Genomic DNA, 26,532 nt, shown 5'->3' with positions numbered 1-26,532 from the left:
CGCTGCATTCCTGCTGATGACCGCTGTGCTCATTCCTCACATGCCTGACGCGCCTCGTCCGCCTCTCAGTCTCCGCATGAGGCAGCGACAAACTGCCCTGCTGGAATCTCCACTGTAAGCCGTCAGGAATGAGTCTGAGACACCAGTTCAGCACACAGCTGCAGCATATTAACATATAACTTGTGTAAGGGTTTCTCTCTTGTAATGAGAGCTGTATTTAAGTCAATTATTATACAGCCAGTATGATATAAATCCATTCAGGACACTTGACAGATTGTGACATGAAAAGTTTTCCTGGACCTCCAGCCATTTATAAACATCTGAAGCATATGTATGAGCAAAGTACTAAAAATGCAAATATTATACCAATAAATGACTAAAAATGTGTGTTAAACATGCATTAATGCACTCATAAATGTACGTGCGCAAGAACAAGGATTTTCACAGGAAACAGTGTATCACTCTTGAATGTTACATTCTTTGACAAAACAAAATACACACGGGAAACGCTCCTGAGTTCCTGTGCAGTTTGTTAGCTGTTGTAATGTGTTTCAGAAGGATGGCTTTAGCTGTTGCATCACTCTTGCTCACCATTTTGTTTCAAAAGCATTGAGTTTTTAAGTTAAAATAGAAACTGATAATCAGTGTGATGTTTTTGGACCATGCTTACTTGATTTGTTTCGGTTATGTTTTATATCATGCATATGGATAAATAAATCTAAAGTGGCTTCCAAAAATGCACAAGTTACGTAACATAATATTATAATGATAATGAGAACATTATAATTGTGTGCTTGGGACATGGACTTTTAATGGTGAAACTTTTTTGTAATCAGGTGCTCAAAAATTATATAAAAATTTGGATTTATATATCATTTATCGGCTTTAAAATATAAAAAATTTTCGGTTATCGGTATCAGCCAAAATTTTGGTATCTGTGCATCCCTACAAATAAGCATTAAATCATAATTAAATATTGGTTATTGGACATAAAAATATGGATGTAGTATTTCAGTTACAGTAAATGGCAAATTTTCTAGAGGAAAAAAAAATCTCTCAACTAATGCGGTACACTACACATGGGAGTCAGTTGGTACTACTTTACTATAATATTGAAGGTTAAATTAACTTATTTATATACAAACACTTAAATTACACTCAATTATGTATTATATTATAAATAAAGTTTAGAATTACATAATCATATTTATACTCCAATTAGTTTTTTTTTTTTTTTTTTAAATATAAACATTTAAATCACGGCTGTCATAACTGATTTATTCAAACATGCATTAAATATTGAAGAACATTAAAAATTATAATGAATATGTAACGGTGCATAGCTATATTTATCAGAATGCTGCAGTTCACTTTTCTAGCTGACTAATGAGTTTATGGTCACTGAACATGTTTTTCTGAGGTAAATGTGATGTCACGTGACATTGTTTACAAGTTGTTTTATTGACAGATTTCTGTAAGTTGTACTGTATCTTTTAACATGCCTTCAGATGTTTAGTCGTGTTCATTTCGCGCTGTAACTGGTATTAAAGCGGAGGAGAGGATGTTCACATGCTTCTCTTTAACTGAGGCACTAAAGCGATCTGTCACGTCACATTAAACAGCGCCAAAACGGTATTTATTTTTTGAATCTCATAATAAGACGGACGTCATCTGAAATCTGAGACTTTGCTTCATATCAAAAGTAACAAAGCACAAAGATTATTACGATTTATTGGATGGGAGACACTACATATTCTGCCCTACTATCAGTATTGGTTATAATTAATCAGTACAGTTTGACCTCATAATGAAACAGATCATCTTTTCTTCACTATTGTGACATATCTGAGTTAATCTGCTAAAAAAAAAAGGACAGAGTGGAGTGACAGGACAGAGTGACAGGTTGCTTAACCATTTCGAGGGAACACGAATTTAAAAATTATAAAACATTTATAATGAACACTGCAATATTCCATTAAAAAAAAAAGAATAGTAAGAATGTATTTCATGGCAACTTTAAAAAGACAACAAAACACATTCCGATTCAGACACTTTACTTTCACTACCATTGATTTAAAAGCATCAAAGATTCCCACAAATGCATGTTGCAATTCACCATTACATGCAAATACAAAATTAGCAAATATATTATGCATGGTTTTGTAGCTCACTGTAAATTACACAAATACATACATATCCTATGACAGCTTTAATTTAATGCACAAATAATTGCGCATCTCCTTGCATTTGTGCATTGAAAATACATATAAGAATGCGCTGTTGCATTTTTAATACATTTTGAGACTCATTTTGCAGCATTTATTCAAGCCATTCGATCGAATATAAAAGGAGCTCTGAAGATCAGTGGAGGAATCCTGTTTGTGTCAGAGATTCTGGGTCTATGGTAGAAACTTTATGCTACACAGAAACTCTTACAAAGCAAAAGCAAACAATCCATGAATGCGTCTCTCACTTACTGTACTGGATCTCAGCATCTGTCATAGGAAAGAGGATACTTAAACCCCCTGTAGTAAATAATATTATATCTTAAAACTCATCTTTGATCACCAAAATGACATATTTAAATGTTTTTTCTTGTGAAAAAAATTTCTACACCCTTGCCTCATTTAGTATACGTGGGTCAGTGAATATGCAAATTAGCCCCGCCTCCACTCACACCAGCTCAGAGATCCACTTGGTCAACTTACTGAGGTAAACGCTGCACAATGCTATCGCTCTTTACAACGGCAGGCACATAACGGTAATTAATATGATTAGCCTTTTGCTTGACTGCGTTATCAGCTGAAAAAGTGTTGCTAACGTTACACAAACCATGTTCCCGTTCGCCATCTCAGAGTTAGACTGCTGCCTTTTGAAAAATCAGTATCCTTACAAACGCTTTGAACAACTCAGAACATCAGTGGAGAAAGGCATATAGTTCATCATAACACCGTAATATACATCATACACCCGCCATATTGCTAAATACACTATTTTTCATATAAACAGAAAAATATATCAGGATAACCTGGCTTCTCGAGACTCCCCTGCTAGTTCACTGGTAATGATATGCTAAAGTCCTCCGGCACATTGACGTGATTGGTTACAAGGTAGTTTGTGACATCACAGACACCAGCAATTTCAAACCGTAAGTTTGAGACTGTCTTTTTTTCACTGCAGTTTTAAGGAGAAAATACTCCGCAATGGTGTTGAGTTATGAATTTGCACATGGTTTGTATAAAGCATAGTAAAAAACACCACATAGACATAAACAACATTAAAAATCTTTGAAGACTTTAAGAAATAGGACATTCTTGAATAATTAAGAGAATCGTCTTCTCATTGGACAAGGACAAAGAGTCTCATGAATAGTTATGAGACACCGATGAGTCATTGATGTACTATAGGTGTAAGAAAGCATCACCAAAATTAAGATTTTAAAACAAAAATTGTGCAAAAAGGCTCAATTTATCTCCTACCATTAAAATTTACGGATGCTAAGATTGTCTTTAATGATGTGCAATGTACATACCGCTTGTTAAAATACAGTTTAGTGACCCTTATATGCGTCACAATCTGTCCTGGCATGCTGGGTTAGATAGTCGTTTCTTCCTTGTGCTTTTTTAACTGGTGTGTTCAGACCAGGTTTGAGCATCTGCCCAGCGCGAGGCTCTTTCTATGGCTCACACTCTCGTGTCTCTCGCCCTGCAGCTGTACGTGTCGTCAGAGAGCCGCTTCAACACGCTGGCAGAGTTGGTTCATCATCATTCCACGGTGTCAGATGGTCTCATCACAACGCTGCATTACCCAGCTCCCAAACGCAACAAGCCCACCATCTACGGCGTGTCGCCCAACTATGACAAATGGGAGATGGAGCGCACTGATATTACCATGAAACACAAGCTGGGCGGAGGGCAGTACGGAGAAGTGTACGAGGGCGTCTGGAAGAAATACAGCCTGACTGTGGCTGTCAAAACACTAAAGGTCAGTGACAGAGAAACTGCGTTTGCTTCACGACCCTGATTGTATCGAGAACCTGCTTAATGTCATCTGGCTCGTGTTTGCTTTGACCTTGTGCAGTTTTATTGCTTTTTGAAGTTCATGTTGACATCTAATTTGACAAGCTTCTACCTTCCATCAAAATTATTTGCTTTTAGCATTGTTTTTCTCTGCTGTCCAAACAGAGTCTTGGGTCGTGACGCACTAACATTGAATTAGAGCATAAAAATTCACGGTTTTGTACATAAAACAGTAAATCCTTGTTGGTAATTGTTTCTTTCCTCTTTTGCAGGAAGATACAATGGAGGTGGAAGAGTTTTTAAAAGAAGCTGCAGTCATGAAAGAAATTAAACACCCAAACCTGGTGCAGCTGTTAGGTGAGTTTCTTTCTGTGCTGGTTTATGCATTTAGACGTCTGATCATGCATTCACGGTCAAGCACAAGGCCTAGCTCATTTCATGTGGCCTGCGAGATGATTTCATCACACTGTGATCCTGTCATGTTTCCAATTCCGAAACCAACCAATCGGTAAATAAAGTCTACTCCCAAAATAACCAGAGTTGAATGCTTTGGTGCCGTTTTTGCAGAAATTGACAAGTTGAAATTGAAAATGAATATGTGCTGTAATGCTACACTATTGGACAAAGAATAATTTTTTTTAACCACAATTTGGAATGAGAAGCAAAATTTTTCGAAAGGTCACAGCATGTAAAGGTATACCCTCTATAGACAAATCCGGCGAAACACGGAAGTAAAGCAGCGCCGCCATTACTGCGTGCCTTGCTGCTAAGGAAGTAGCAGAAGTAGCGTGTTGGTCCCGTAGGCTGTAGCAGATGTTAGCTATATAGTTTTTTTAGTACGTATGCTGTCCAGTGATGCCGGGCAGAGCGTGTTGTGTGGTTTGTTGTTTTAACAACAGCACAAAACTACAGGCCTGGAATAAAACCGTTTGTGTAATCCACGAAGCTTTGTTGCACATTGACTGCCCATTACGGCCATACGGATTGCACAGAGTTCCTGGTCGAGCGGAGGACCAAGATGTGCGTCAAAAGTGGATGAAACACATAACCGAGATGGCTCATCGCATGCCAGATGCTTAATAAAATAATCTTGAATACCTGTAAGAACATGTATTTTATTGCTACAACTGGTCGTGGCTAAGGCCATCCTTAAAAATATTTTGGTTTGCCATAACAGCCAAAAAAATAAAAAAAATGGTCGGTAGGTCGTAAAAAATGTAAAAAAAATTTTTTTTATTGCATCACATTAAGTGTATTGTGATTGTCAAAATATTTTAGTAACTAAGCTGAATTTTATTAGGTTTAGTGACTTTACAATGTTTACATGGTAGGCTACAATTTCTGGTAAGCTACACTTTTTTTATTATTTTTATTCAATTATTATTATTTAATTATTATTGTGATTTGATTTAATATTGACTCATTTGGATAAATATTAGCTAGGCTACACAAGGTAGGCATTAATTTTTCTCAAGAAAAAAACAACTCACCTAACTTAATGCTGTAAACATACAGAGAGCCCTATCAGCTGGCAGTATTATTTAAAAATAACAATTTAAATATAATGCATTTTTTATTATAATAACAACTTTATTTAATGATATAAGTAAAAATATAATAAAGATGTAATACAGTACACATAACAGCCAAAACAGGTTCTGTGTGAGGGGCTGACAGCTGACAGCCGTCGGTCATTTCTGAGAGATTTACCTCAGACGAAGGTAAGTGTGAATACATAAATCCATTTTGAAAAACATGTTTACAAGAATATAACTTTATACGTCGTTTGATGTTGTAATATTTTGTAATCTGTATTTCTAGCATGTCACATTTACAAGCACCAAAACGGTATTTATTGTTTGAATTTCGTAATAAAATTGACAGAATCTGAGAGCTGAGATTTTTTTCTATCATAAGTAACCTGCTCTGTCTAGTCTGTCGGTCTCTGTGTCCTCTTTACTTCGCGATTTTTCTGTGCGTGAGAAAATGGATGTGTGGCGTGAGAGCGTGTGAAAAGCGTCAATTGCGTGTGTCTCACATTTTATTGCATTTGTATTAGCTGTTTGAAGAGTAAAAAAAAATCCGTGGGTCTTAACGCAATTACAATCGGCAAGTCGGTCGGACTAAAAGGGGAAAAAATAATTAATTGGGTCGGTCCTAAATTGACAGGGTCGGTCGGGTTATGGCAAACAAGAATATTTTTAAGGATGGCCTAATAATTATTTGAAACTGTGAAGCTTGTGAACATATTAGCAACACAGCTAGTAATGACAGCGTTCGGTTTTATTGTTGTCATCAATTAATACACTTCTTAATTACATTACATTACATTTTTACATTATTACATTATGTTGTCAATATTAAATTACCTTTATCGGTAAGTTTTGGCCACTGCCTGACATCATCTACCCAGTTCCCTTTCACCAGACATTTTCTTTAATGAGCAGGATGCGCTTTAATTGAAATGTCATTAGAGGGCACCGGCAAGTGTCACACCGTCACACTTCGCAGGCACGCAGTAATGGCGGCAGGCAAGATGGCGGCGCCCATAGAGTTCGCGGCGGATTTGTGTATAGTAATGAACTACACTTTTACACGCATCTGATTGATCAGATAAATCGTGTGCTCTTATTTCAATGTTGTTGATAATGTTGCGATCATTTATTAAACTCGAGTAAAAGTACCACAATTTAATTATACTCAAAAAAGTAGAAAACAATGAAGAAAGTACTCAAGTACTGTTACTTTCCAAACAATCTTTTCGTAGTTGTCACCAATACCTAATTTTAAAGACATTAAAGACATTTAACCAGAATATTTCAAACCGTTATTTTCACACTTCAGTGTTTCCCACAGGATTTTGTGAGACTTGTGGCGACAGATGACGTCACATGCGAATTAGCATATTTATAACGTCATTGTATTGTGTTTGCATTCAGATAAGTTTTGGCACTTCAGATCTGTTTTGCTTCTGCTCTCTGACCTGCACATACTGTAATACAACTGAATGCCCAATAAAGCTGTTCCCATTATTTATATATATATTTTTTTGTTTTTTTGTTATTTTCAGGCATAAAACAAGTATAAAATAGTGACTAAACACAACCCATTAATACTACATGTTAACCAGGAGTCACTCTCACTATACTCCTCAAATTATTATTTATAATCGCAACATCGTCTGACAAAATCACCACACATCTACACTAAAGAGCGGCTTCCTCGTGTTCATGTGGAGAACGCGGTTCATGATTGCTTAGAAACAACAGACGCCACGGGAGAGAAAGCGCTTTGGAAAGAAGGAAAAGGCGGCGTGACATGTGAATGGCCCCATATGCGGTGGTTTTGGCTATTATTTGTCTCATGCAGTGCACAAACTACGTCTAACAAACTATGTTTATGTTTATGTTAAGTCCAAACAGTCAGTAACAGTGACAGGTGCTTGGAAACGCTGTTTTGTACTCATTTATTGATGAGTTGGCTGTGCACAGGCAACTGAATGTGCTGCTTCTTTGCCGCTCACTGCACAGAAGAGACGCCAAGAGAGACGATTCTGCGGCAGGAAAATCAAACCTCGTGCTCGCAGGGCAGTACTGGTGACATCTTCCAATTTAATGAAAGCTAGAGTTTATCCAAAAAAGTCGCTAGATTTGTCACTATCTACCTTTAATTGGAAAAAGACGCTAAAGGGATCTGAAAGTTGCTAAATGTAGTGCTAAAGTCGCGCCTGTGTGTATGAGACGCAGGGGGTGGTGGCTATCTGTGGCCACAAATAAATCAATGTGTGGGAAACACTGCACTTCATGCAGAATCTGTAGGTCTATGATTGTGAGTGTGAGGCTGGACAATATCAAACATGAATCAACCACTGATTTTCAGGAGGAATATGTTTATAAACAGTTTCATTCACAAAGAGACTAGTGATGATTCTGCTTATCAATCAAACCTGCGGATGTTCTGTGTTCGTCTCTTATGTCAGGCGTCTGCACACGGGAACCTCCCTTTTATATCATCACAGAGTTCATGACTCATGGAAACCTGCTGGATTACCTGCGTGAATGTAATCGTCAGGAGGTCAACGCTGTGGTGCTGCTCTATATGGCCACACAGATCTCCTCTGCCATGGAGTACCTGGAGAAGAAGAACTTCATCCACAGGTGAGCCAGAACTGCTGCAGTCTGACACCCACATACACGGTTGTATTAGTTGATGAGTAAATCCATTAAATTATTAAATGTTTGTTTCTTGCCTCTTCTGTTTGTTACACTGATGTGCAATGCTTTGATGTCTTGACTTTCTGCCTTGAGCTTCCTCTGATGTTTTATCAGACTGGAGGGAATTTGCACTAGTTGTAACAAGTTTTATAGCACTTTGACAAACAAGAATTCATTAGTGTGGATTGTTGTTCTCTTGGCCTGATTTTCTAAAACAAGCACACAAGATAACTGAACACAATTTCTAAATTAGACACACACAAAAACAATTGCAGAAACATCAGAATGTCTCATTCACAGGCAGTTTCAGAGGTTTCTAGGGTGTTATTGGTCTATGATCTTCCGGTCTGTAGATGTGGCTCAGGTTTTTAAACCCTTTGTCTGGTCCAGCAGGTGAATATGATGCATCTGATCACTTATTAAAGTCTAAAGTCGCATGATTTTAGATATTATTTTGTTGAGGGCACAAACACTTGCTTCAGAAGTGACAAAATTGTGGGTTAGGGGTTTGTAGGGCCCTATGAAATCCGTTTTATTTTTTCCCAAATTCCGTTTTTTTCTGTTTTAATTTGTCTGGATTTCGTTTATTGCAGTTTTATTTTTTGTTTGGACTCCATTTTAATGGTTAAATTAAATTTTAGTAATCAAAAAACATGTCTAATTAATTGAAATAATGAATCTTGTCCGATTCACCAACAATGTATTAAACGTTTACCAAAAAAAATTTGCATTTTTTAGGGCCCTATGATATACGTTTTATTCTTTTCCCTCAAATTTTATTTTTTTACCAAATTCTGTTTTCTGGATTCCATTTTAATGGTATAATTACATTTTAATAATAAAAAAGTATGTCTAATTAATTGAATTCTTAAAGACAACAATATTTATCAATTAAAAAATATATTTTTATGAAATGTTTTGTTTTTTTAGAAATTCTGTTGTGTATTTTATTTTTTCCGGCAATCGAATGAACGCATGCCATTTAATTTATCTTTTAATCATTAAATTAAACTTTTTCATCAAACAATGTTCTGCACAACAGAGCTTTACTGTTAAAATTAAAACATGGAAGAAAAAACTGAGATTACTCCTTAAACATATAGTTTTAATAATGTATTATTAAATTAATTTATCTAAATTCTACTGTACAACAGTAATATGTTTCTGTCAAGTTAAATCGAACTTTTATTTTGACGGGTTGCCTAGACCTTTGAGTTTCTCTGTGTTTATGACGGTAGTTTTCTCAAACGAAGTGGTTAAATGCTGGTGAATCAACTTTCAGAGCAGCTCTGGAGATGAATTTCGTGCATTCATATAGTGAGGCGACAGAGGACGAAAACACCGTGAGCGACGCACGTGCTTCAGCGTGAGTGTGCTTGCGCGATTGTGTGTGAGGTAAATGAAACCGCGCTTCTGCATCATTCATTTCAGAGGCACAAAGGCATGCAGGATTCGTATTTAAATAGTCTTTTGCGGTCTAATATTCACGGACACTAGTCTATATCGTGATTTGATTTAAGTGTAGTTTTTAATTCATTCATCAAAAATTTGACAAATTCCGTGACATTCTGCGTTATATAGTAAATTTCGTTTTTATGAATGGATTCCGAGATTCGGTCCGCGTTTTCTGCATTGCGGAAATCATAGGGCCCTAGGTTTGAGTATAATCAAAAGTAATAGTGATGCCTCATGTTGGCGGCGATAGCCTAGTGGGCAGCTCATTCACACACAGTGCGTTTGTGCTTTGGGCGACCTGAGTTTGAGTCCCATCTCGTGGACCTTTCCTAATCCCTCTCTCCCAATTCAGTATTGTATCTCAATAAAAAGTCAAAAACGACAAAAAAATTAATCTTTAAAAAAAAAATTGTATGTATGTGTATATTTTTGACTGTTAACTTCAAAAACTTCACTAAATTTTTTTTATAACTGTTTATGTCCAAGCTCAAAATGTATTTATTGCGGTGTGTGCAATTTTTGTTGGACAGTTTTTCCCATCACATCATTCCAGTATTAACATTCTATGCAGAAAAAAAAATGAGATGCAGGACAAAGGGACAACGTAGAATTAGTAATTGTTGGAAATGGCATGTTTCCAGTGACAATCTGGTTCTTGTTTCAGGGATCTAGCTGCCCGTAACTGCTTAGTTGGGGAAAACCACTTGGTTAAAGTGGCAGATTTTGGTCTGAGTCGCCTGATGACGGGTGACACCTACACAGCTCATGCAGGAGCCAAGTTTCCCATTAAATGGACTGCACCGGAGAGTCTGGCCTATAACAAATTCTCCATCAAGTCCGATGTGTGGGGTAAGCAAAAATCAATGAAATATTCTCTGCACACAGTAGGATGCTGTTGATGCTTGTGTTAAACTGACATTCTTGCTTCAACACTTTAGCATTTGGAGTTCTGCTTTGGGAGATTGCCACCTATGGGATGTCTCCATATCCTGGAATTGACTTGTCCCAAGTTTACGAGCTACTAGAGAAAGATTACCGCATGGACAGACCCGAGGGATGCCCAGAGAAAGTCTATGAACTCATGAGGGCCTGTAAGCATCTCTTCAGATCAATAAAGAAAAGAGTACAAGTGACTGCAAGATGATTACAATTTAACTGTATTAATATAGATACAGGTCTCATGTTGCCCTTTGGACTGACTTTAGTGTTTCTGTCTTTAGGTTGGAGATGGAACCCTGCCGAGCGACCTTCTTTTGCTGAAACCCACCAGGCGTTTGAGACAATGTTTCAAGAGTCCAGTATCTCTGATGGTATGACTTTATCTCTGGAGTTATAGAGATTTGAATGTTCCTTTCTTGTGGCTCATGTTCAATCTTCATGGGTTGCAGAGGTGGAGAAAGAGTTGGGGAAAAAGGGTAAGAAGCAGACCCTGGGTCCAATACAGCAGGCCCCAGAACTTCCCACTAAGACGAGGACACTACGAAGACATATGGACAGTAGGGATGGTGACAGCCCAGGTAAGCTGTGCTTTATCAAGTTAATTCTCTGTGATGAGTTGCTTTCTTCATAGTGAGCGATTGTACTGATGAAGTTGAACCCTTTGCAGATGCAGCAGAAGCTGAGGTGGCTGGGCTGCCGATGCTCCCGAGGCCTCTTCTTGATAGCAACTTGAATGAAGATGATCGGCTCTTGACTAAAGATAAAGATAAGTTCCGAATGAATCCCTTCAGTTACATAAAGAAAAAGAAGAGAACGGCTCCGGCACCCCCGAAACGCAGTAGCTCGTTCGGGAAGATGGATGGACACCTGGATCGTAGAGGACTGGGTCCCGACTGCAGAGATGATTTCAACAACGGGGCTTCCACCAATGATGCCTTGCATGGCATTGACCCTTCCAAATTGGTTGGGTCTAACAATACCACAGTAGTCGGAGTCACCAATGGGGCCCCAGCATATCCCGGACAGCTCTTCCCTTCTCATTCAAGGAAAAAGGGCACGGGCACAACATCAGGCAATGGAGGGAAACTCGCCACAACTCCGCCAGCTGAGGAAGATCCTATGTCAAACTCCAAGCGCTTCCTAAGGTCTTCTTCCGCCTCTAGCATGCCCCCAGGGTCTGAGCGTACCGAATGGAAGTCGGTCACCCTGCCACGTGACATACAGTCATCTCACTTTGACTCGGGCACCATTGGAGGCAAGCCGGCTCTGCCCCGCAAAAAAGCAGATTGCGTGCCACGTGGTGGCACCCTTACCCCGCCACCACGCCTTCCCAAGAAAACCGAGGATCCATCGGACGAAGTGTTCAAGGACTCAGAGTCTAGTCCTGGATCAAGTCCTTTGACTCTGACACCAAAGCTTGGCCGTCGACCGCAAACGGAAAGCTCAAAAACGAGTGCCTTGCAAGCGGAGCTCTTCAAGCCCAATGTGTTTCCACCTTTGGGACCACCTGGGGATGAATGCAGACCTCGTCGGCTCAAGCACACTTCTGAAGTCCCTGGACAAAGAGATAGGGAGAAGGGGAAGTTCGCTAAACCTAAACCTGCTCCTCCTCCGCCTCCGGTCTCGAGTGCCAAATCTGGAAAGACTTCGAGGAGTCCAACTTTTGATGTTTCTTCGGATACCAAAGTCAAGGGTTCCTCTGAAATGAACCCTCCTAGTCCCGGCTCCACAGAACAAGGCAGGGGAAGTCTTTCCCAGGAAAGTGCCAAAAAATTGCCAAAAAACACATCAAAAGTGCAGCCCCCAAAGACCTCGTCTACATCTCCGACTGGTCAGCTACCGGGAATGGGAACGGCTGTCGGCGACTCGGGATCTAACTTCATTCCACTCATGACGACTCGGCGGTCGCTAAGGAAAACACGCCAGCCGTCGGAGAGACTGTCCAACTCTTGCATCACGCGTGAGATGGTCTTGGAGAGCACAGAACTCCTGCGAGCCGCCATTGGCCGGATTTCAGAGCAGACCGGCAGCCACAGTGCGGTGTTGGAAGCCGGCAAGAACCTGTCCAAGTATTGTGTGAGCTATGTCGAGTCCATCCAGCAGATGCGGAACAAGTTTGCTTTCCGCGAAGCCATCAATAAGTTGGAGAGCAGTCTACGTGAGCTACAGATCTGCCCTGCTGCCACTGGGGGAGCCAACACGCCACAAGACTTTTCAAAGCTGCTTTCATCTGTCAAGGAGATCAGTGACATTGTTCAGAGGTAGCTGAGAAGAGCATGGATGGAACCAATATCTAGATGTCTGGGGCCTCTCTGGGTTGACGTACACTTCAATTGAACCCAACTCAGCTTCTCTCATGCCAAACAGAGGAACATTTATGAACGATTCAAGTGTCTTATTACTGTGCACAAAAACAGTGGAACCAGTGATGTTCCTCAAAAGTCTGTTTGGCGATCTTAAGGATACCCCAGGTCCAAGTCATATCGACTTGATTTTTATGAGTTGTCTTTCTTAGTAATTCCACAACTTGACTTTTCTTGCATTTTCTCAAAGCAAAGACAGCATTATCTCAGATGACTGACAGAAAAACACCTCATGTGCCTCACTATTTCCAATATTTTTTTTAGGGATCAAAATATATTTGATTACAAAAGAAAACAACACTCAAGATCATAGTATTGACAAAGACTGTTGATGTCCAACTCTTTTTCTTCATGTGGTTGCGGTTGGTCAAGAAAGGCCTTTGTTGTGAGATGTGAACGGTCCCTGTGATATGAGGAACTTCATTTTGAAACCGACTGATTAAGTATTGTATGATTGCAACACTGTGCCATGAATGACATTTCACTGATGGGGCTGAAAAGTCAGCGCGGTTTTCCCACCTTTTCCTGGTCCGTCAAGGGTTTTGAACAAGTGTTCCTTCAGCACAATCACTACATACATGACTTTCCAAAATACACAGTGGCCTTAAAGAGAGCATGAATCATTGATCAGCAAATGAAACACACTACTGTCTCAAGGAGAAAGACTTTGACGTGAGAATTGGAGCTTAAGAAGCAGTATATGTATAGATGTTTTTATTGTAATGTCCTCTGAAAGAACTTCTGTGACCACTTGATGTCATTTCAAAGGTATTCCACACACCACTGACGGAAGTGCCTCGGTGAAAGGAGCAGCTTTATTGAAAGACCACAAGCGTGTCTTAAAATTATAATTCTCGTTGAGGATGTTGGAGTCAATGACTATCTTACTAAAACTTTCCTGTTTGTTTTGCTTGTGTAATTGAAATTATGCAGTTGTTTTCAGTATTAGTTTGTCTTTTCAACACTCTGCCATCTGACTGTGATGCCTGAGGAGGAAGCCAACCACAAGCTGCCTTTAATTCAACATGGTACTACCAGTGTTGACATTTCATGTTTTGTTTTGTTTTTGTCTCTTCAAAATCATGCCACTACTTTTTAATGTGTATTCAAGCCTCACCCTTTTGTAGACTTATTGCTCATCTTTGTAAATACACGTCACTTGTTTTCTCTTTTCAGTCGATTCTTCCTGTAACCTTGGTGCAATTTTTGTTGCATAAAATACAAAGCAGTTTTGCTACTTGAACAACGTAAAGAGTGTTCTCATATTGCTGTCCTGTCCATTCTTTTTTCTAGCGCTGTCATTCTGCCTTTAGTTGTTCATGTAGTTCTGAAAGTAGTTATACCCAGACAAACATGTTTAAAATAATATCTGCAGGGTTGTTTAAAATCTAATTTAAGGTTTTTGAAGACCGGTGTTCTGATTTGTGCTACCTCCCATTAAAACAAATTTTTGGCACAATTTGATAGAGCATCCTTAGCTACCACTACCCTAAACCTATCCTTAAAACAATGCAAATATAGCGTTAGTAGCAGAAAAATACTATGTTTTACTATGTTCACTATGGTAAGCCTATTATAATTGTTTATATTTTATACCTGACTGGATGGTTTTCACTGGGAAATGTATACATGTCACTTGGCCATATGTGTCTCCTCATATCTATAAATAGAGAAAAGTTTCTGGGGTGTGTCTGGTGTGGGAGTGGCACAGGTTAGTCTTCACAACAAGTAAGAAAGGTTGACATGGAGCCGCTAAATCTTCAACCTCCAGGGAATCACCCATTTTAAACAAACACTGAACAGAGGAGATCCTGCTGAGAGAACGCGACAGAGCTTGTAATAAAACAAGAATCAACATTAGCTAGGCTTTTCAGAAAACTGAGGGAGTTCATGTCGAAACGAAGTGGAGATGATGGCGATTTTATTACTCAACAGGCGAGTAGGGTGTTTATTGAATAGATAAATTGCCATATGTAGCTCTCTAACAGTTCATTGTAAAGCATTATCTATTGTGAAGGCTCATTTCATTATGGTTGTAGCGCTGTGCTAGAATTTATTTTCAAGGAAGTGCCATGTCTATTAATGGGTAAAGCTAAAGTAATGTCTTCAGCTAGTCAGCTTGAGATCCTTTCCATCTAAACTGGTTATTTATCTTAAGCCTAGTAGTGAATGTTTTATGAGCAGTAGGATAACCATATTCATCCCCACAGAGCAGAAGCACAACCAAAACAATGTTCTTTTGCAAAATGTATGCAGTTTTGTTTTTTAACCACTAGAGTCACAAGTTACATGGTGTACCTTTAAGAAAAGGGATGAGTGAAAATGATTATCTATCTAAAGTCTCCATGTAGTCAATAATTTTATCCCTTAAAACTCTATATTAAACTGTTTAAACATTTTCCTGTGAAAAAACAATTTGCCTTAAAATAGCTTGAATGTAACTCTACACCCTTGCCTCATTTAGTATACGCAGATCAATGAATATGCAAATTAGCCCCGCCTCCACTCCCTCACGCCAGCTCAGAGATCCACTCGGTCAACTTACTGAGGTAAACGCTGCACAATGGTATCGCTCTTTACAACATCGGACATATAACAGTAATTAATACGATTAACCTTTTGCTTGACTGTTATCAAACAGCTAATAATGTTACACAAACCATGTTCCTGTTGGCGAGTCAGACAGCTGCCTTCTAACAATCAGTATCCTTAGAAACGCTTTGAACAACTCAGAACGTCAGTGGAGAAAGACATATAGTTAATCGTACACCCGCCATCTTGCTAAATTTACAAAATTTTTCATATCAACAGAAAATATATACCAGGATAACCTGGCTTCTCTCGAGACTCCCCTGCTAGTTCACTGTTAATGATATACTAAAGCTCGCTGGCACATTGACATTATTGGTTACAAGGGTGTGACGTCACGGACACCAGCAATTTTAAATTTTTTGGGTTTGAGACTGTCTTTTTTTCACTGCAGCTTTAAGGAGAAAATACTCAGCAATGGTGTTGACATGAATTTGCACATGGTTTGTCTTAAAGCGTATTAAAAACTTGATTTTCACCACATGGGGACTTTAAAATTTGATTGAACATAATATTCTAGATACCTTATTCTATATATTTTGAATGCACATTAGCTTCTTATCAATCCACCAGTTAACATTTACAATAAGGTATGTAAGCTGTGTAAAAATATGGGTCGATACCCCCATACCACTGAAGATATTCAAGACTTTTTAAAACCTTAATCCTGGTTTGTTCAGAATGAAACTGAGCCGTTTTCTGTCTAGAGCATATTTATTGTCGTCATTAAAAACAAAATGTCAACATTTTAAAATCATATACACACAAGAACAGATTTTCAAATGTTAGCACAGCTCCTTCAGAGTTTATACATATGTACTGTTTTTACTCGTGTGAACAGCGAGGTCATTCAGACAGAGACGGGTCAGACCCTCATCTGATCTCCATCTGTCTGAGAATTTGCCTTGCGTTTCTTCAGCTGGGCTGAAGTGAAACAAGCCCATCGGACGCGCTGTCGCCACTGCGAGAGTTTGTGACCATCACCTTTCTGCGAGAGGAGTCAGTTACATCACCAACAGACATAGCCTTATATACAGCAGCTGAATCAGATCAGATTTCATATGGTACATACACTGAATTAAGACACAGATGCCGCTTCACAGGAAGTTGCGCGCTGTGGTGTTAATATACAAGCTGATGGCGCAGATTTTTACTGTACAGCCTACACAACTGGAGCGTTTTCCGTCACATTTCATAGATCTATACAAAAACAGTTGCAGTGCTGTAAAACCATTTGTTTAACTCAACTCTGGACTGCGTGTTGAGCTAGTAAAGATTAAACAGTGATAGTAATAATATTAACATGAATAACAATAAGGCAACATAAAACAACGGTGGTAAGGACAGACAAACGAATGATCAAGGAGCAGAAGAGGAGACCGGAGCAATGAAAGAATCATTTCGAAATCTTTCCATAAAGTGTCTTCGATTCATAAAGCTGTCCAACCCTTAACACTCGCGCATGCGCTCGCGTGTGTTCTCGCGTGAATGTGCACGAGATTCTGAGTTTCCGTTTCTTTCCGTTTTAAATCTGGGATCTCGTGGAATCAATTCACGTTTACAGATGCGTATGCATCGACCTGATGCTTTTTTAGCTACAGGAGCATGAGGCGGGCGTCCCATTGGTGACCGACCCGAAAAGAGATTCTCCTGAAAGCAACGACATCAAGAAACACGTTTGATGCTCTTAACCCATGCAGCAGTAGTATAATGTTGCTTACTCGTGTCTCGTTTCTATGTGACGAGCTATAAAACGAATCGATAAAAAAAGAGCCTGATTGGTGTTCAGCTGTCACGCTGATTCTTCTCTCCTAAACTGATGTGTCAAGTGATGAGCAGCGGTTAGTCAGAGGATGATAGGAAAATAAGAACACACTGAGCAAGAAAGTGAAGATGGACAGATGAAGAGAAAGATAGGAGGAAACGAGCGCATGTAGCCGTGACACCTCCCCTCCACAGCCCTCGGACGAGCCGAGACTGGGCCGTGTGTGATGATGATGAGGAGGAGGAGGAAGAGGGCGGGATGGTTGCGGTGGGCAGTAGAGGACGATGGTCATTAACAGCCACACCCTTCCCTCTGCGGCTGTGGTTCGCTGGTGAGCCGGCCGCCCTGCGGCGCTGATGGTTTGTGCTGCACGCCCGATTCGGCCGCGTTCAGATCCAGACTGCCGTCCTGAATGTTCTGGTAGATCTTCTTTGCTGCCTCCAGGAAAGCGTCCTCCACGTTCTCACCTCTGTGACAGCAAACACACGTCTATCACCTATAAGCTTACAAAAGCTGAACGCTTTGATTATGGAGACATTCAATCTGGGATTTTGTCGATAACAATATCAGATGATATTTTTGCCGAGTTTGTTTTTGTGCTGGTTTAGGTTTGTCGTGGACAGCCGACTGACTGAAGTCTGGACTCTATTGTCTGGGCTTCATGGAAATATACATGGACGGTTCAATAATGCGTACATGCTATGAGAATTTATATTGCATTTTAGAGCACAAGTTACGTCAACGGCTCTGAAATGGCTGGAATAACTCACGTTTTCGCGCTGGCCTCCAGGAACAGCAGACCTGTGAATACAAACACACGGATGAGGATCAGGACTCGAAGCAGCTCCGTATCACTCGTTCACTCACTCACCGTTCTCTTCAGCGAACTGCTTGGCCTCCTCGTACGTCACGTCTCGCTGGGCTTCCAGATCTGCTTTGTTTCCTATGAGTATAATCACCTGCACAAACACACAGGAAACATCACTCTGAGAGCCAAACCACCTCAATGTCTGACAAGCCCAAGCTTTAATCACGTTCTGGGTGGTTGCTAAGGTATTGCTAGGTAGTTGGCACAGTGTTCTGGGTGTTTTCTTGGGTGTTTCTAGGCAGTTGCTAGGGCATTGTTATCTGATTGCTAGTCAGTTGCTACGGTGTTGTGGGTGTTTGCTAAGGTGTTGCTAGGTGTCACAGGTGGTTGCTAAGGTATTACAAGGTAGTTATTATGTTATCAGTATTGTACATTGCCCTAAATCAATAAAGACCAATCCGATGTTACCTACAAGGTGCTGGTGCTGAGATATGGCTTATTCATGCAGATATGGTTGCTAGGGTGTTGTGGGTGGTTGCTAAGGTGTTGCTAGTTAATTCCTATGTTATAAGTACTGTAAATTGCCCTGTTTAAGTCAATAGAGGCCGACTCTATGTTACCACAATGTGCTGGTGCTGAGATATGGCTTATTCATACAGATATGGTTGCTAGGGTGTTGTGGGTGGTTGCTAAGGTGTTGCTATTTATCAAGGATGGTTGCTACGGTGTTGCTAGTTAATTCCTATGTTATTAGTACTGTAAATTGGCCTGTTAAAGTCAATAGAGGCCGACCCTATGTTACCACAATGTGATGGTGCTGGGATATGGCTTATTCATGCAGATATGGTTGCTAGGGTGTTGTGGGTGGTTGCTAAGGTGTTGCTAGGTGTCACAGATGGTTGCAAAGGCATTGCTAGTTAATTCCTATGTTATTAGTACTGTAAATTGCCTGTTAAAGTCAATGGAAGCCGACTCTCTGTTACCACAATGTGATGGTGTTGGGATATGGCTTATTCATGCAGATATGGTTGCTAGGGTGTTGTGGGTGGTTGCTAAGGTGTTGCTTGGTGTCACAGATGGTTGCAAAGGCGTTGCTAGTTAATTCCTATGTTATTAGTACTGTAAATTGCCCTGTTTAAGTCAATAGAGTCCAACCCTTTGTTACCACAATGTGCTGGTGCTGAGATATGGTTGCTAGGGTGTTGCGGGTGGTTGCTAAGGTGTCGCTAGGTATCACAGATGGTTGCTAAGGCATTGCTAGTTCATTCCTTTGTTATAAGTACTGTAAATAGCCCTGTTTAAGTCAATAGAGGCCGACCCTATGTTACCACAATGTGCTGGTGCTGAGATATGGTTGCTAGGGTGTTGCGGGTGGTTGCTAAGGTGTCGCTAGCTATCACAGATGGTTGCTAAGGTGTTGCTAGTTAATTCCTATGTTATTAGTACTGTAAATTGCCCTATTAAAGTCAATAGAGGCCGACCCTATGTTACCACAATGTGCTGGTGCTGAGATATGGCTTATTCATACAGATATGGTTGCTAGGGTGTTGTGGGGTGGTTGCTAAGGTGTTGCTATTTATCACAGATGGTTGCTAAGGCGTTGCTAGTTAATTCCTATGTTATAAGTACTGTAAATTGCCCTGTTAAGTCAATAGAGGCCGACCCTATGTTACCACAATGTGCTGGTGCTGAGATATGGTTGCTAGGATTTTGCGGGTGGTTGCTAAGGTGTCGCTAGGTATCACAGATGGTTGCTAAGGTGTTGCTAGTTAATTCCTTTGTTATAAGTACTGTAAATTGCCCTGTTTAAGTCAATAGAGGCCGACCCTATGTTACCACAATGTGCTGGTGCTGAGATATGGTTGCTAGGGTGTTGCGAGTGGTTGCTAAGGTGTCGCTAGGTATCACAGATGGTTGCTAAGGCGTTGCTAGTTAATTCCTATGTTATAAGTACTGTAAATTGCCCTGTTAAGTCAATAGAGGCCGATCCTATGTTACCACAATGTGATGGTGCTGGGATATGGCTCATTCATGCAGATATGGTTGCTAGGGTGTTGTGGGTGGTGGCTAAGGTGTCACAGATGGTTGCTAAGGTGTTGTTAGGTAATTCCCATGTTATCAATACTAGGACTGCACAATTATGACAAAAATCATAATTGTCAATTATTTCCTTGAGATTATAATTGCGATTATTAAATTACGATTATCACTATACATTGGTTTGGTTTATTCTTTAAATAAAAAAAATACAAAATATGCATGGTATTATAGAAGGAAAAACCCTTAAAATAAACTTTTTTTTGTTGTAATTGCGCCTTTGAACGATTTCGTAATTGTGGCATCCATAATTGTAATCACAATTAGAAATTTGATTAATTGTGCAGCCCTAATCAGTACTGTAAATTGCCCTGTTTAAGTCAATAGAGTCCAACCCTTTGTTACCTACAATGTGCTGGTGCTGAGATATGGCTTATTCATGCAGATATACTTCAGATATGGTTCCTAGGGCATTGACTAGGGTGTTGTGTGTGGTTGCTAGGGCATTGACTAGGGTGTTGTGTGTGGTTGCTAGGGCATTGCTAGTGTGATTTCAATGATCAATAAGTAGTTCTTATGTTATGCAAGTACAACAGAGGCCAACCCTATGTTACTAGGATGTTGTGGTGGTGAGATATGGCTTATTCCTGCTGGACAGAAGAAGGCTTGTACTCACAGTATTAGGGTTGGTCAGATTCCTGGCGTCAGTCAGCCAGCTGCTGAGGTGATTGTATGTGCTTCTCCTGAACAACACACATGGCACACGATTAATAAACACTTGTCGTCAGACCCTAAATGAGCCGCACCAGTTGAATGACATCTGTGAAGGACAGCTGTTCAGCGGCCCTGCAGACGCACCTGGTGATGTCGTAGACCATCAGCGCTCCCGCGGCTCCTCTGTAGTAGCTGCGCGTGACGGCTCTGAATCGCTCCTGGCCCGCCGTGTCCCAGATCTGCAGCTTGATCTTCTGCCCACTCACCTCGATGATTCTGGTGCCGAACTCCACGCCGATGGTGTGCGGGCAGTCGGCCATGACTGAGGAGAGCAGAGGGGTGAACACAAAGCCACGCCCACCAGCTTTACCATTCATTCAAGCTTTAATGTTTGAGATAATGTGATTATTGTAATCATGAATGCAGTTATTTTTATGTCACATCACACAGGTCTGTGCAGACCGACTCGTATAAATTCAACAGTACGTCTGCATACATAAATAAAACTAAAGCAAAACATAAATGCATAAATAAAAGGTCAGCAGATCTTCGGAAATATATTTTTATCAAAATCATCAAGCAAATACGGTTGAGCTTCCGTTTAACCATCTACCTCCCTAGTTTTAACTGTTTCTCAATGTAAACTTGCTAGACAAAAGTCCTATTAAGAGATTAGTTCACCAAAAAATTAAAATACTGTCATCATTTACTCCCTCTTATGTCGTTCCAAACCCATAAGATCTTCGTAACACAAATGAAGATATTTTTAATGAATTCATCAAGGGAAGTTGAGCTTCGGTTTACCCTATTTAAAGAGGACCTATTATGCCCCTTTCACAAGATGTAATATCAGTCTCTGGTGTCCCCAGAATGTGTCTGTGAAGTTTCAGCTCAAAATACCCCACAGATCATTTATTTTAGCTTGTCAAATTTGCCTCTATTTGGGTGTGAGCAAAAACACGCCGTTTTTGTGTGTGTCTCTTTAAATGCAAATGAGCTGCTGCTCCCGCCCCCCTTTCCAGAAGAGGGCGGAGCTTTAACAGCTCAACAACAACAAAGCTGGAGAATCTCACGCAGCCAAAATGAGGATTATCAGTAACGGTGTTCAGCCTTACATTGTTCAAACCGGAGTCGACACTGATGGAGAGACTCAGGAAGAAGTTACAACTTTTAGAATGAAACTGGACGTTTCTGAATGGTTAGTGGATAAACTCATCCACTAGCATGTGTCGTCATGTTCATCTTTTGTGCAAAACCCATATGGACGCCCACTATACATAGTGTACCTGTTTGCCAAACAGAGCCATACACACCAGGCTAACGTTTATGATTGCTATCAAATGCTGTGAATGGTCTAATATTTTTTCTAAAATATTGCGCGGACAGCAATCCCAGCAATCGATCTTACCAGGGTCAACTTGTAGTCTATCCAAGCTAACGAGACTCTAAATAGTGTTCAGTGCTCGTCTGTGCAGCCAACGACAGAACAGTTAGCATGCTTTGCTTGAACTTTTGCCATGGCGTTAGAACTGGTACACCATTTTCACTTGCAAAAACAAAATGGTGGCGCCGTGGGTGCAGATTAAGGGGCGGTAATATTATAATAAGATCCCCTTCATACGTCACTAGAGGAGTGAAATCTGAGCGCCTCGTTTTTTCACTTGCTTGCAGAGAAAGACTTGTCAAAACAAAGATACTGGGTTGTCCTTTTTCACGTTTTATGGGTTAGTAGATGCACCATGGACCCAATTATAGCACTTAAATATGGAAAAACTCAAGATTTTCATGATGATATGTCCCCTTTAAATGCTCTTTGTACATTCACTGATCAATGTTTATATGTGAATAAAAGCTTAAATGAAATCTCTTCATCATATGATTGTGTCTCTTTGGAAGACCTGGATTAAACCTTTCAATTCATATGGATTTATTCTACCATCTCTTTATGAACATTTTGAGGTGGGGTTTTGGATGAATAGACCGTCAATGGAGGGACAGAAATCTCTCAGATGTCATTAAAAATATCTTCACTTGTGTTTCAAAGATGAACGAAAGTCTTGTGAGTTTGGAACGACATGAAGGAAAGTAAATATCTAACACTTTAAAAACAGGTCAAATTTACCAATGAGAAGAACTACAGAAGGATGTCAGTATTAGGAAAGAACGTGTAAATCTAGTTTGTTGAACACATTTCAGCAGTATAATTTCATCTGCTGATGATGGTGATGATAAAGGGCAATCAAAACTCAGCGTTTCATTCAGACGGTTAGAGACGGCAGTAAATGATGATGCAAGAAACTATTAAAATAAATAAATGTGAAGAAAAGTGTGTCATAGCCCCTTTTAAACAAACCCAAAGTGGCTGATTATTTCACACAAACACTGTGAAACGTGTTAGCGCAGCACAAAGGTTGGTCGCGTCTCCATTGCATGTGTGTTTAACATGCTGAAGGAAAGGTCTGACAATCACACAAACCGCCATCTCTACTCACATTTCTTTTCTGTGAACTGGTGCAGCAAGCAGGACTTCCCAACGCCCATGTCGCCTGCGGAGAGAGAGTTGAAGTAAAAGCATGAACGCAGGAAGCAGCGACTGACTGAACGCATGGCTGCTGGTTACTCACCGATGATGATGTACTTGAAGATGTAGGAGTAGTTGTACGGTGCAGTGGCCATCGCCGCTCTGAAACACACATTACGCATCAAACTCTACAGTCCACCACACCAGAAACTAATAATAATCACCATTTTTTACTAATATGGTGATGGATATTTCATAGTACAGCATTGAGTATGGATGCAAATGTAAATATAGTGTACAACGGGGCAAAAGGCGCCTTTGATTTTATTTTCCTCTAAACCACTAGATGGCACAAAAACTTGCCGCAGCACTTTCCTAAACATCCGCTTTTCAAGATGCATGTGTAAATTTGTCTGATCCTGGACGCGATCGCGGGCAGAAACGCAAAGTAGATTCTGAGGTAGTTTGATCTAATATTTGATGTTTTTTAAAATGTTGTTGATTTAAGTAACAAATGAGAATTGATTAAAGTAATGTTTGTATTTTCAGACAAAGATCTTTTTAATGATTTTCAGTTTTGTTCAAGGTAATTCAAGCAACAGTTTTTCAATGACGGAAGAATATGTAAAAGTATGGTATTTGGGGTAAAAGGCACAATAATTAACATGTTAATGAATAGCTGACTGACTTTTCCTATTGGTTGACATGACATGCTAAGATTCAGATGGCAAATATCAAACTGGGTATCCGTCTTAGAGATAATACCCATATTTAATGAAACAATCATATTTAAAAAAAAATATATTATCATTTCATAATAAAATATCATTTATAGTTACTACTGTAAATCTATATTAAATATTATGGGATCTCCTTCAATGCTTTCAGAATCTTTACTTTTTAAAGTAATTTTGTTTCTGTATTTTTTAAAATATATTTTTATGTTAACATAGGCCTATTTTAATGACGGTATATTTATTGAACAAAAATGAATTCTTTTATGTATCAAAATAAACAGAAAATAGTACAAACTTTGCTAAAGTGATTCTTTCCAACAAGTATTAACCTAGACATTATTAAAAACATATTATTTTAGCTAAAGTATTTGTATGAATACTGTGCGCCTTTTACCCCATGTGTGCCCCCCTCACCACCTCATACATTTATAAGATTTATAAACAAAATTAACCACTTTTATTAATTATTTTCACACAAAATCTGCTGCTCCATCAATCTTCAATACAAACATATATATTTTTCCTGCAATCATACACTTTGAGAGTAGTGAAAATCACAAGGTGTGCCTTTAGCCCTATTGTACCCTACTCAATATAGCCTACAATTTACTCAATTGAGAAATACTGCAAGGCCACATTTAATAGAACTACTTAAGATACATATTTACATTTTTAAGTACTTAAAAACAGTTATAGTTGAACTAAACATAAGACACACTGAGCAGAAATCAGCACTGACACACATTCATAAAGCCTCATGCTGACTGTCACTCATTCATAATACATCACCATCATCATCAAAGCAAAGTCTAAAACAGATGATTGACAGCAGCTCATTCTATTTCACATCGTTACAGGTAACGCGATTTAACGCGATATTAACTGTAACAGTGTGAACAGATGAATAAATATAAATAAGATGTGTGTGTGTCGCTTCTTTTCCCGTCAGCTAAAGCTCCTCAACACAACACACTGCACTCACATTAACACGGAGACATGCTAACAGCTGGATTTAGTGATGTTTGAGATATTTTATTTGTGTTTTGATTGTGATTTTGAGCTTGTAACGGCTAACTAATGTGAGCTGCTAACGGCTGATTCGGTGTAACGCTGAACTGACACGCGAAGTAGAGTAACACTAGTTATGGTTAGGGTTAGTTTGTTGTGTGTTTGAGATATTTTATTATTTTTATGATGATTTGGATGTGCTAACGGCTAACTAGCATCAGCACTAACGGCAGGTTCGCTGGTCTGTATTCACTGTAACACTGAACTGACACGCGATTTTGACTAACACGAGTCTGGTTTAGAGTCTGGGTGAGTTTGCTGTGTGTTTAAGATGCATGTCCTCACCTGTGGTCGTGTTTGTTTGCTGTAAATCAGTGTGTTCAAATGATGATTATCCGGATCCTGGTCAAGATGGCGGCGGCACAAAGACTGAGGCAGTTCCACGCCTGACCGCCAGGCGGCGCCAGAGGCCGCGCGCTTCACTGCACTCACCGTGAACTGCAGTGGTGTGGACCCGCCAACACGCTCGCGTCCCACACAAAACGATTAAAAAACATTTAAAAATGTTAAGTTTTATTTTCTCTTTTAAAAAAAATCAGCAGTTAAAGAAACTGCTGAACTACCACCTCAAATGACATATTATATGAGCGGTTTCCTTTATAAATTTGACCTAATGATTCAAAAAAATAAATATTACATTTAAAAAACTCCTTTAGGCTTAGTGTGTATACATGGTAATCACATCCATCTGTGTTTAAACATTTAAAAGCTTGCATTGTGAGCTAGAAAGAAGAAAAGCAAATGCACACTCTTAAAAATAAAGGTTCTTTATTGTTATTGATGGTTTCATGAAGAACATTTAACATCCATGGAACCTTTCCATTCTTTAAACTGGGAAAAAAGTTACCTAAGATCATTAAAATGTAATTTACACTAATAAGGAATTAGTTATTTAAGAACCAAAAATGGTTCTTATATATCACCCTCTTTTGGATGCTTTATTTTTAAAGGCACAGTTCACCCAAAAATGAAAATTCTGTCATAATTTACTCACCCTCAAATCCCTCGTTGACTACCATAGTAGGAAAAAATAATACTATGCAGTGCTTCTCACAGGTTTGAAATATACTTGCGGATGAAAAAGCCTCCTATTACCCACGACACAAAAATGGTCAACTACATGTGACAAACAAATAATATCTGATTTTTAACAGTATTTTTATTTATTGAAAATTATTTTAATTACATAGCATACTATTACATTTAAAGGGTTAGTTCACCCCAAAATGAAAATTCTGTCATTAATTACTCACCCTCATGCCGTTCCACACCCATAAGACCTTCGTTAATCTTCAGAACACAA

General features: G+C 39.4%; 2 protein-coding genes across 5 annotated transcripts in view; one reads left to right on the top strand and one right to left on the bottom strand.

The window, feature by feature from the left end:
• Window positions 1-14,253, top strand: part of abl1 (c-abl oncogene 1, non-receptor tyrosine kinase) — a 42,233-nt gene extending 27,980 nt beyond the window's left edge. For all 4 annotated transcript variants that reach the window (XM_048189873.1, XM_048189871.1, XM_048189872.1 and 1 more), the window contains 8 exons: window positions 3,712-3,984; window positions 4,292-4,376; window positions 7,999-8,176; window positions 10,353-10,537; window positions 10,627-10,779; window positions 10,909-10,998; window positions 11,077-11,205; window positions 11,295-14,253. In XM_048189873.1, coding sequence (XP_048045830.1) covers window positions 3,712-3,984; window positions 4,292-4,376; window positions 7,999-8,176; window positions 10,353-10,537; window positions 10,627-10,779; window positions 10,909-10,998; window positions 11,077-11,205; window positions 11,295-12,892 — 2,691 coding nt within the window. In that variant the 3' untranslated portion in view covers window positions 12,893-14,253. The remainder of the gene's footprint in view (window positions 1-3,711; window positions 3,985-4,291; window positions 4,377-7,998; window positions 8,177-10,352; window positions 10,538-10,626; window positions 10,780-10,908; window positions 10,999-11,076; window positions 11,206-11,294) is intronic.
• Window positions 14,254-16,274: 2,021 nt separating this feature from the next.
• rab14l (RAB14, member RAS oncogene family, like) lies at window positions 16,275-25,700 on the bottom strand. The gene is made up of 8 exons (XM_048189875.1): window positions 25,515-25,700; window positions 23,528-23,586; window positions 23,396-23,449; window positions 21,048-21,225; window positions 20,866-20,932; window positions 18,216-18,303; window positions 18,115-18,145; window positions 16,275-17,813 (listed from the first exon to the last, which is right to left on the bottom strand). Exons 2-8 carry the CDS (start codon window positions 23,577-23,579, stop codon window positions 17,636-17,638), a joined length of 648 nt encoding a protein of 215 aa, XP_048045832.1. The 5' UTR covers window positions 23,580-23,586; window positions 25,515-25,700; the 3' UTR covers window positions 16,275-17,635.
• Window positions 25,701-26,532: the final 832 nt, after the last annotated feature.

This window comes from Megalobrama amblycephala, linkage group LG4 (assembly GCF_018812025.1).
Source record: "Megalobrama amblycephala isolate DHTTF-2021 linkage group LG4, ASM1881202v1, whole genome shotgun sequence".
Classification (NCBI taxonomy): Eukaryota; Metazoa; Chordata; class Actinopteri; order Cypriniformes; family Xenocyprididae; genus Megalobrama; species Megalobrama amblycephala.
This window is presented reverse-complemented; position numbering and strand designations above follow the sequence as displayed.